We start from the raw sequence: 11,475 nt of genomic DNA, 5'->3' as shown, positions 1-11,475 counted from the left end.
ATGGCACCTGACAACAACAACAACAAGCCCCTCTACATGAATTGAGTTTCTCCACAGTTTGAATCATTGGCTAGTCATGGTCATGCATTTTGGATGCAATCTCTTGGATGATGTGGGCAAGTCCCATCTGGAAGCTGGGCCAACATCTTTTCTTGCAGGGACTCTGTATTAATATGACTCCTCTCTGTCTGTTTCAGGGTGACACTGGACCCATGGGACCACAGGGGCCCCGAGGACTTAGGGGCCCTCCGGTGAGTTTTCTCTGAGACTAATGTGGTCCATGTTTCTCCAGGTGCTCCTCATGGTTGATGAATGATGCAGCTCTGTGTGCTGTTACAAAATGGCAATCTGTCATGTAGTTGGTCAGTGACCACTGCTCTAAGCACCCTGAGTATCGACCCACTCACCAGCCTCTTTTCTGGGATTGCTTTCCACAATCTGGAAATCATGAAGATCCTTCCTGACATGGGTGTTGACCTTAGAGGACCTCCCTGGAGCCTTGTTCTGGGTTTAACCCCTTCCTGTTGAGTTGACTCCAACTCACCCTGTGTGTTAGAGCAGAACTACGCTCCTAGAACTGTCATGCCTAAGGAGTCCTGGGGTGGCGCTGTGGCTTAATGTGTCAGACTGCAGAGCTGTTTGAACCACAAGGTCAATGGTTCAAGCTCACCAGCTGCTCCTCAGAAACCCTATACAGGGTCACTATGAGTTGAAACTGACTCGACGACATTTCACAACAAAAACAAATGATCTTACAGATGAAAACTGCTAGATGTTTCTTCTGAGGTACATGTGGGCTGATCCCAAAGCTTAGGATCTAGAAGCATGTCCTGGGTGGTACTGTGGTTTAATGCACTGGACTGCAAGGCTGATTTGAACTGCAGTTTAAGCTCACCAGCTGCTCCTTGGAAACCCTATACAGGATCCAACTCACTATGAGTCAGAACCTACTCTATGGCATTTGACAACAACAACAATCACTAGCAAGAGGAATCTTGGGAAGCAAAAACCTTATTATTATTGTTGTTGTAAACTTTTTATTTTGAAGTGGGTAAAGGTTTTCCATGCATTTCTTCCACATTTTGTCTCATCTCAGTGACTGCAGTCTCCACACTGTCACCTGCCTTCCCCCCTTCCTCCCTGTGTCTCCCGTTTCCACTCCTCTTCCTCTCCTACCCACCTCTGAACTTGGTCCTTGGGTAAATTCTGTGCTTTTGGTCTCAGATGTGGAGGGTTCTAAGGTGTGTGTACTTACCAGGTGCTATTGTTCACCTTAAGGACCTTTCTATTGTTCGTCTGAAAGTTGAGCCATGGGAGTGAGTTCAGTCCCAGACCTAAGGGGTGTCTGAAGGCCAAGTTTACCTTTGTATGTATCCAGTGCACATACAGAGTATCTGCAGTATTACAGTTTGGGGACATGTCTGAAAAGACTCCTAGGAAGCTGAGAAGCACCCTCCAGGCGCCTATAGGTGTGAATGGTCCTCACCAGGGCTCTTGGCTTCAGCATCCAAGCTCCATCTGGAGCTTGATTCCTGGCTCATCCTCACCAGGGCTCTTGGCTTCAGCATCCAAGCTCCATCTGGAGCTTGATTCCTGGCTCATCCTATGAGACCATCTGGACTTGATTCCTGGCTCATCCTATGAGCTAGGTGACTTTCTTCACCTCCCCTAGGCCTCAATTTTCTCATCTGTCAAATGGGGCCAGTGAAAGAATCCCATAAATTCATTCCATGACATGATCAAACATGCTGGGCTCAGAGGAGAACCCCTGACTGAACTGCATCTCAGTCCTTCTCCTGGGGGCGGGAGCAGGCCCATAGCTCTGTCTTCCCCCAGCATGTCTTAGCAAAGGGCAGCACACAATCCATCCTCGAAGACCATAAGAGCAAATATAAAGCAAACACATTCAAAGGCAGAGGAGATGACACAGGGCATGAGGTGATGTCCTGTGTGTTCTGGAGGACAGGTGTGTGAGCTGAGGGAAACCTTCTCTAGTCTCCAGGTGAGGCTGTGAACTGCCTCAGGTGCCCTTGCTGGAGGTGGGTTTGACCTTGAAGGAGTCACCATATGCTCAGAAGTAGAGCGGCAGCTTTCTAGTGTGTCCATGTCCATCCAGAGGACGAGCATCAGGAATCTGTTACCAATAAAACAGTAAATGCTTACTGTTCGTTTTCTTTGTCTTTGTTAAAACACACTAAAGCAGGCTCTGGGCCACTTCTCTGATGACCTTTCCACCATCCCTTTCTTTTAAAATGTATTTATTTTGTCATTGTTGTTGAGAATATGGACAACATAGCATGGACCGATCCGCACGGTTCTCTGCGTGGAGGGCAGAGACGCCTAGTGTGTTCTCTGCGCATGCTCACATGCTTCTTTTCTCTTTTACTTTTTGTTGTGATTTGGGTGAAAGCTTACAGAGCAAATTCATTTTCCTTTAAACCATTTATACATTTTGTGACACTGTCTCCTGTGTCTCCCCCCCATTTCCTCTCGTCCGCCCTTTCTGCCTTCTGAGCTTTATTTTTGGGCAAATGCCGTCCTTTGGGTGTCTTGTGGCTTGATGTTCTGAGGAGGACGTGCCTCATGGAGTGTGATTATTAGTTGTTGTTGTTGTTGTTGTTAAGTGCCATCAAGTTGGTTACAACCCATAACGACCCTGTATACAGTTTCCGAGGAGCGGCTGGTGAGCTTGAACTGCTGACCTTGTGATTCAGACAAACATTGCAGTCCAGCGCATTAGCCCTCAGCACCACACCATGTGTTAGTGTAAGTTTTATACACCCTCCTTTTTTGAACTTTGTGTTTGCTGACCTGGATTCTTACTCATCAGGACCTTAGAAGGTTTCTTGAATGAAGAGAAGGGTGTGGGAGCCCTGGGAAGATCACTGGACCCTGGACTGTTGATGTTTTTAAGTGCTGTTGAGTCAGTTTCAACACATAGCAATCCTGTATAAGGATTTCCAAGGAGCAGTTGGTGGGTTTGAACCACCAATCATATGTTTAGCAGTCCAACGCTTACCCTGAAGCACCACAGACCTTGAATCTTGCTGGAGTGCCTCTAGTTCATAGCTATGGTGCCATTGGATGTGGGCAATGCCTGAAAGTTTCCATTTTTACTTTAGATGTGGGTGGAACCCCCAAGAATGCGGCCTTAGTAAACACCACTCTTCAGGCCTAGACCTGAATTCACCCTTGTGGTCCCATAGATGGATAGGCCTGTAAGGTGAACAATCACACCAGGGAGGTCTGCTTGAAACAACCAGAAAGATCAGAATGGCAGCATCTGTCCAAGGAGAAAGCTCAGAAAGCAGGAGGAGGTGGGAGCAAAGGATGAATGGAAACAGGAAACACAGGGAGGACATTGGGATTGCAAACAATGTCACACAATAAAATGTGTACCAGTGGTTCAATAGAGAACGAATTTGCTCCTTTCACACAAATCACAATAAAATAAAATCTCCCCTTAGGCATGGTGAGCAGCAGGCGTGGTTTCCTGGACACACGTAACCCCCTAAGCCCCCACCATCCAAGAAACACCAAAAGGCTCAGGGCCCAGGGCTGTGCTAGCATTTACGTTCACCGACTCACTGAGGTGAGCCCATTGCTCTCCCCATTGACAAATAAGAACTGGTGGCACAGAGACATCGAGGAAGTTGCCCAAGATCACACAGCTTATAAGTGGCAAAGCAGGCCTGGCTCTGAGCAATCTGCTTCCCAGGGTGCAGTTCCAGTGTATTCTTGTGTGTTGGCTGTCCTGCTCAGAAAGTGCACCCTGGCAGAGCAGGGGACTGGAGGTAGGGCACCCTGGCAAGGCAGGGGACTGGGGGCAGGCATTTGGAATCCAGGGCTCTGTGGCCCCATTCCTGGGTGGCAGAGACTGGGGAGCAATCTCGAGGCAACAGAGTATGAAGAGTCTCAGCCCCGTGAGCCTCAAGCGCACAGAGGCTTGGTGTCCAGAATCTCTCCACCTCACCCCCTGAGTGCACCTCGCCTCCTGTTGAACATTCTCCCTCCAGCAAACAGAAAAGAGCAGAGGGAGATGGAGGAGAGATACAATCAGCACAGGGCACAGATGGGTGGGTGGATGGAGGGGGTGAAGAGAGGAGGCAGCCTGGAGCAGCCTTTGCAGGGAGGACTGGGGTGGGCTCAGTGCTCACTGAGGACCCATGTGTGCCTTAGTTTCCCCATCTGCTCTGAAGGGGTAAAGACACTTGCTCATAAGATTCCTGAGAGGTTGTAGAGAATGGAGGTGCCTGAGAGGCACAAGGGGTTAAGAGGTGCTTGTGGTCACTCAGGGCCAAGTCAGAGGGTCATGGTGGTTCAGGGGTGGGATTGTCATCGTCCCTGCAGGAGGCCTGACTCCACCTCCCGTAACCTGGTCTGTTGGTAGCGGTTTGTGTATTTCTATGATGCTGAATTGGGTTCAGTGGTGGAATGCATGGGTCTTCCTGAGGTAGAAGACTTGTAATTAGCTCCATGGCAATGGGTTTGGGTCCTGGGTGCAGTGTCTGACACACTAGGAAGAAAGACCTGGTAATCTACTTCTGAAAAGCAGTCAGTGAAGAGTGTGTGGTTCACAGTGGTACTTGGGGTCACTCTGAGTCAGGTGTGCTTGGCAGTGGCAGTCACCACCCCATAAGCCATGGCCTCAGTGAGGGGCAGAGCAGGGTGGGGACGGTGCCCAGACTGTCTGGGGTCCTCCACTTGCTTTGAGTCCACTGTTAGCACCACTGTGCGTTCTGTGTGCCTTCCAACACAGACGCTCACCTCCCAGCACTCTATCAGACAGTGCTCTGTTGTGATCTATAGGGTCTTCACTGGGTAGGTTTCAGAATTAGATTGCCAAATCTTGTTTCCTAGTCTTTCTTGGTCTGAAAATGCAGCGGGACACTGTCCACCCTGATGTGTTTGAAATATAAATGGTGTCACTTCCAACATCACAGAATATGTAAGCTGCCACTTTCTTGATATCTCTGATATTTACTCAACCAAGGATCTTATGGTTAAGTGCATTTATCAAAGCTACAAATGTGTATAAAATACTCTTCAGGTTCAAGAATGCACAAGCCATTTCTATTCCCTAGGTGTCAGTGTTTTCATCTTCCTCTCTTGTTGTTGTTGAGTGCCATTGAGTGAGTTCTGATCCATTGTGAGTCTCTACAGGGTTTTCAAGGAGCGGCTAGTGAGCTTGAACTGCCAACATTGCAGTTCAAACCAACAGTGTAGTCCAGTGCATTAACCCACAGCACCACACCAGAACTCCCTTCCTCTCTTAAATGAGTGTACCATGATGCCTGTTGTTGGTAAGTGCTGGCCAGTCAGTTCCAACTCACTGCCACCCTTTATAGGGTTTCTGAGGCTATAAATCTTTGCAGAAGCAAAACGCCTCATATTTCTCCTGTGGAGTGGCTGGTGGACTTGAACCACTGACCTTGTGATTCGCAGTCCAGTGCTTATCCTACAGAGCTACTGTGCTTCCCACAATGATGCCTGTTGAAGTTGTTAAGTGTCATCAAATCAATTCTGACTCTCAGCGACCCTGTATAGGGTTTCTGAGGAGTGACTGGTGAGCTTGAACTGATGATCCTGCAGTTGGAAGTCCAGTGCCGATCCTACAGGACCACACCAGGAGTCCGTAATGACCCCTAGTATGGGATCAACATGTGACATGCCTTGTGAGCCAAGAAGTGTTGGAGTGACATAAAGCAGTCATTGGTAGATTGAGTTGTGCTGGTTGGTTCATCAGTTCCTCCGCGGAGCACCTGAGTCGGTGGATGAATGCATCAATGTGACTGTGATCATTTATTGTGACTATGTCTTGGGTACCTATCACTAGGCTGGGCATCTTCATAGACACAAAAATCTCTGAATTCCACAACAATGCAACGGATTGAATAATACGACCTCTTACTATCAAGTGAGTTCCAACTCATAACGTCCGTAATGCACAACAGAGCAAGGTGCTGCTCAGTCCTGGCCCATCCTCTCAGTCATCAGTATGCTTGAGTCCTTTGTTGTAGACACTGTGCCAGTCCATCTTCCCTTTATTCACTGACCCTCTGCTTTACCGTTCATGATGTCCTTCTCCAGGCTCCCGTCCCTCTTGGTAAGTCTCACCATCCTCCTTTCTATAAAGCATTTTGGCTGTACGTCTTCCAACATAGATTTGTTCTTTTTTCTGGCAGTCCGCAGTATATTCGACTTTTTGTGAGTTCAGGCAAACAGAACAAAACACTGCCCAGTCTTGTGACATACTCACAATTCCTGATATGCTTGATATTGATTGATTAAAAATATCATCGGAGTTAGGAAGGAACTTACTGAGAACCAGAGTAACAGAGTCTAGGTGTGAACTTGGCTGCCATACCTGGAAATCGCTTTCTCCCTGCCTCTTGCTTGGAGACATTCTGGCAGAGAATCTTGGCAGAATGACCACTTCTGTTTTGTCCTCCAGGGTAAGAACGGCTCACCTGGATCTTCAGGAGATGCTGGCCCTCCAGGAAGCCCAGTGAGTACTCTCCTGTAGCTGAAGGATGGAGTCAGGAGCAAGCTTTGAAAGCGACATGTGGTTCATATATAGCAGATTGCCCAGTTTCCACCTCTAGAGCATAAATGGGGAGATGTGAGTTTCAATGGTAGAAACAGTCTGAAGGCAAGAGACAAGCTGGACCCATTTCAAAGTTTAAAATGATCATACTCTCGGCTCTGTTGTCTGCAACTGTAAGCATCCAAAGAAACAAAACTTTTAAACTACATGTGTATTACATTAGGTGTGGTGCTGTGGGATAAAGCTCTGGACTGCAAGATCAGTTTGATTCACAATGTCAATGGTTCAAGCTCAGCAGTCACTCCTTGGAAACCCTATACAAGGTCACTATGAGTCAGAACTGACTCAACGGCACTAAACAACAACAACAACAACAATATATGGAATAAAGGTGAAGTTTTGATATTCTTAGAACATGAAAGGACAGGATCAGGTTTGCCAACCCTTACCTTTTCAAAGGACAGGTGAGTGTGCAACATGGGACTAGAAGTAGAACGGTCTTGGTGGAAGAAGCTCCTTCTGCTAGTTAGGAGGTGGGATGAGGGAAACATGAAGACTGGTAGAAAGAAGATGGCATGCCTAATCCCCAGAGTCCTTGTTCCAGGGTAGAAGATCCCATAGTTTTGAGTTCAGACCTAGGAGGTGGGAGACATGGTAGGAAAGATAGTTCTGGAATGGAGCACTGTCCTCAAGTTGATTTGGACACAGCGCTATAGAACAGAGTAGAACTGCCTCATTGGATTTCCAAGGCTACCATCTGTACAGAAGTGTCCTGTTCCATCTTTCTCCTGTGGAGTGGGTGGTGAGTTTGAACTGGCGACCTTTTGGTTAGCAGCCAACCTCTGTAAGCACTGGGCCAGCAGTAGTTCTCTGAATGGACGCTTGTTGCTGTTTACTGCTATGGAGTCACTTTCTGAGAAGTGGCTTGTGTGTTTAAACTGCTGACCTTGCAGTTAGTAATCTACTATCTCTCCTACAACACCACACCAGAACCCCAAAGCCTGTCCAGTAGCCTCCTCCTGGTCAAGCATTCTTGTATTTTTATGTGTGGAAACTGGTAAATCTATACAGAATACCCATGCACAGGAAGCGATGAGTCAAGATACAATTGTTTGAGGCAATGGGTAAGGCGATGCAAGTGGCCAGCTCTCCACATCTGTCAAATACTTCCTGGTGTTAACCCTGAAAGTGCTGTGTCTCTTGACACCTGCCAGGTCTGTGCTAACCAGGACCGGTGGTCACCTAGTGAAGACCCACCTCATTTTGGGTCAGGAACATCACACATTTTGGTGTTGTTATAGGTGCCATTGAGTCAATACCGACTCATAGTGACCCTATGTACAACAAAACGAAACACTGCCCACTCTTGGGCCAACCTCACAATCATTGATACGCTTGAGCCCATTGGTGCTGCCACTTGGCCAGTCCATCTCATTGGGGGGTCTTCCTCTTTTTCTCTGACCCTCCACCTTACCAAACATAACACCCTTCTCCAGTAACTGGTCCCTCCTGACAATATGTCTGAAGTATGAGAGATGAAGTTTGACCATCCTGGCTTCCAAGGAGCAATCTGGCTGCACTTCTTCCAACACAAATCTGTTTGTTCTTTTGGCAGCCCACGGCACTTTCAATATTCTCCTCCAACACCATAACTCAAAAGCATCAATTCTTCTATGGTCTTCCTTATTCACTGTCCAGCTTTCACATGCATAAGAAGTTATTGAAAATACCATGGCTTGGGTCAGGCGCACCTTAGTTCTCAAGTTGATGTCTTTGCTCTTCAACACTTTAAAAAGGTCTTGTGCAGCACATTTGCTTAATGCAATACGTCGTTTGATTTCTTAACTGCTGCTTCCATGAGTGTTGATAGTTGATCCAGGAAGAATGAAGTCCTTGACAACTTCAATCGTTTTTCCATTGATAAGAGTGTTGTTTATTGGTCCAGTAGTGAGGATTTTTGTTTTCTTTATGTTGAGATGCAATCCACACTGAAGGCTGTCACACACAGAGAGTCTGAATCCCTTCCTGTCCCTGGAGCTATGATGTGGGCCTTGTTACTCCTGGTGAGACAGAACAGTTGGGATGGAATTGGGACTCGTGACTAGAACCAGTCCCTGCAGAAGACGTGGTCCCAGAAGAACCAACTCAACTTTGATGGCTTCCCAAAGGCTGAACCAGAAAGATTCCCAAAGTCTCTATACACTGTCATAGATGAAGGATCCCACCAAACCATGAACCTGGGTAGCAACTTTATTGGAAGAAGTGTGGTGTCCCACTAGAGGGCTACATTTTGGGGTTACCCACACATCAGGGTGTTTTATTAAGGATTGGTTCCAGTTTGTTTTTTCCTCTTTGGATGAAAAGGTTGTTGACGGTACTGGGGGGACCTCCCCTTGTGCTCTTCCCATTGCTCACAGTACTGTTGGAATTCAACACAGCTGGAGTCCTCCCAGACTCCATGTCCCTTCCCAGCCCAATCCCCACCCTCTCAGGAAAGGTCTTCAGAGTACAGAGGGGTGGTAAGTTTTCTGAATCCACTGCGTGGGCACTTCATCTAAAAGAGCTAATTCTCTGTGGTGTTCTCTTTGCAGGGCCAGAAAGGCAGCAAAGGAGAAAATGGCAGTCCAGGACTTCTTGGCTTCCAGGGTCCCCGAGGGCCTCCGGTAAGCAGGGATCCCTAGTGGGGCCAAAATGCCTGGTTCCAGGTGTTTACTGCCACCTCCTGTACCCTTAGGTCATCTGTTGTTGTTGTTAGCTGCCATTGAGTCAGTTCCCAACCTATCAAGACCTCATGCCTGGTCTTGCAAGAAAGAAGGCCTCATTCTTGCTTTAATTCCCTACCGTTACCATCTTGAAATCCTGAATGCTTTTTGAACCAGGGACACATAATCATTTTTCACAGGGTCCTATAAAGTATGTAGCCATTCCAGGGGTGCCATCTTGAGATAGCTCTTTTGCTGATTTGTCTGTTTACATCCACAAGTCCTGTCAACTCTTAGTCCAACCAGTGCTGCCCATCTCTCTCCCTCGCTACACCTGGGACGTTAATCCCCATGATGGGTTATAGATCAGACCGTTGTGACCCACAGGGTTTTCATTGGTTGCTTTTCAGAAGTAGGTTTCCAGTCCCTTCTTCCTACTCCATCTTGGTTTGGAAGCCCCACTGAAACCTGCACTGACAGACGGTAGTAATGAAGCATGAGATACATCCATCAGGAATTGAGCCTGGGGCTCCCGCATGGAAGGCGAGAATCCCACCTACTAGACCACAGTGAACTGGTCAATGCTGCACCTTGATCTGGTGGACAGTGAGATGCACTGGTTCAAGTATGAGCTCAGAGGTCACACTTGGGGGGTTCTCAGACTTTAGGAAAGTCTCCTGACTTCCATGTGCCTTCCTCTCCTCAATACTCCCATGGACTTAACAACAGCACCCATGCCTGAGGATCAAATGAGACGACTCCTACAAAGGGAGCAGGAAAGGTGTCTGGACCATTCCAAATGCCCAATCAATAGGAGCTGCTGTGGTGGTGATGGTCATTGTGGGACAGTGGACATGGTGATGACCCTAGGCCCTGAAGGACCTTCAGAGGTCATTTCAAAGATGAGGGTGCTTGGGCTTTGGGACCAAAAGTATTTTTTTATTCAAGGCCAAACAGTAGGCTTGTGCCCCAGCTGACGCTTGGGCCCATCTGAGCTGACAATTTGATGCAGAGGGGGGCTACAGGTGATCTAAACGGGAGTTCTGGCAGTTGTTGTTTTAAATCATATCATCTCCATGTACATCTCCATGTATCATCCCCATGTACCATCCCATGTACATCCCCATGTACCATCCCATGTACATCCCCATGTACCATCCCATGTACATCCCATGTCCAACAGAACAAAACTGCCCATGTGTCCTGCACCGTCCTCACGGTCCTTATGTTATCTCACAGCAGTAGTGTTGCTGCTATTTCATTAAGGCCATTCCAGCAGCCCTCAGTAGAATGGACCGTAACACTGACTGTTACCTTCAGCATCTTCACATCCTCGCCATGCTTGAGCCCATTGCTGTAGCCGCTGTGCCAATCTGGGCAGAGGTTCCCCTAAAGTAGGGCCACCCTGGCATGCTGAAGGATCCAACATGCCCAAAGTGAGCTTACTGGTGTTGTCTTCTGGGCGTTACATCCACACTCAGGCTGCGAAAGGAGACGTGGGCTGGACGTGACTTACAAGAGTCAAAAGTGTATCCCACGTTCCTGTCCACCTCTCCTCTCTAACAATGACTCTGTCCACTTTTTTTTTTTTTTTTAATTTTGGTGAAATTATGTACAACAAAGCAGTCGCCAATTTAATATTTTTTGCATACATAATTCAGTTACATTGATTACATTATTCACATACAACTATTAGCGCTCTCCTTTTCCAAATTATTCTCCCACCCATAAAATGAACTCAATGCCTTCTAACCAAAAATGGCCCTTTCCCTCTCCCTAATAATCTGAGTCCCATATATTTGTGAAATTTCTCCACTTATTTTTAATTGATGCTGCTCACTCAGTTGTACCATCCATTGAAGACCCAAACCTCCTTCTCCATCCCCACATTAAGAATGTTCTTGCTCCCACTGAGCCTTCAGGTACCCACTCTTACACACACTCACACACTTGGCACAATAATTTCTCAAAGTGGAATTAGTGATTGTTTGGCCATCCCTTACTACCTGCTTGACACTGTTCTGAATCCTTTACTACAGGTATTAACACATTTAATAGGAAGAGAGGTCTGTTGATCCAAAACTCAGCCAGTGAAAACCCGATGGACCACAACAGTGTGATCTACAATAAACCACGGACACAGTGCAGGATCGGGCAGCATTGTTGTTCCATTGTGCATGAAGTCGCCATGAGTCGAAGGCCAAGTGATGGAAGTTAACAATGTTT

At 47.3% G+C, this 11,475-nt stretch overlaps 1 protein-coding gene across 1 annotated transcript in view; it reads left to right on the top strand.

Annotated features, from left to right (window-relative positions):
• Nucleotides 1–11,475, top strand: part of COL22A1 (collagen, type XXII, alpha 1) — a 283,964-nt gene that overhangs the window by 261,828 nt on the left and 10,661 nt on the right. Inside the window, 3 exon segments of the mRNA XM_006830721.1 lie at nt 198–251; nt 6,455–6,508; nt 9,139–9,210. Of these exon segments, the coding sequence (XP_006830784.1) occupies nt 198–251; nt 6,455–6,508; nt 9,139–9,210 (180 nt within the window).

The sequence above is a fragment of the Chrysochloris asiatica genome, unplaced genomic scaffold, assembly GCF_000296735.1.
Source record: "Chrysochloris asiatica unplaced genomic scaffold, ChrAsi1.0 scaffold00001, whole genome shotgun sequence".
In the NCBI taxonomy this organism is placed as follows: domain Eukaryota; kingdom Metazoa; phylum Chordata; class Mammalia; order Afrosoricida; family Chrysochloridae; genus Chrysochloris; species Chrysochloris asiatica.
This window is presented reverse-complemented; position numbering and strand designations above follow the sequence as displayed.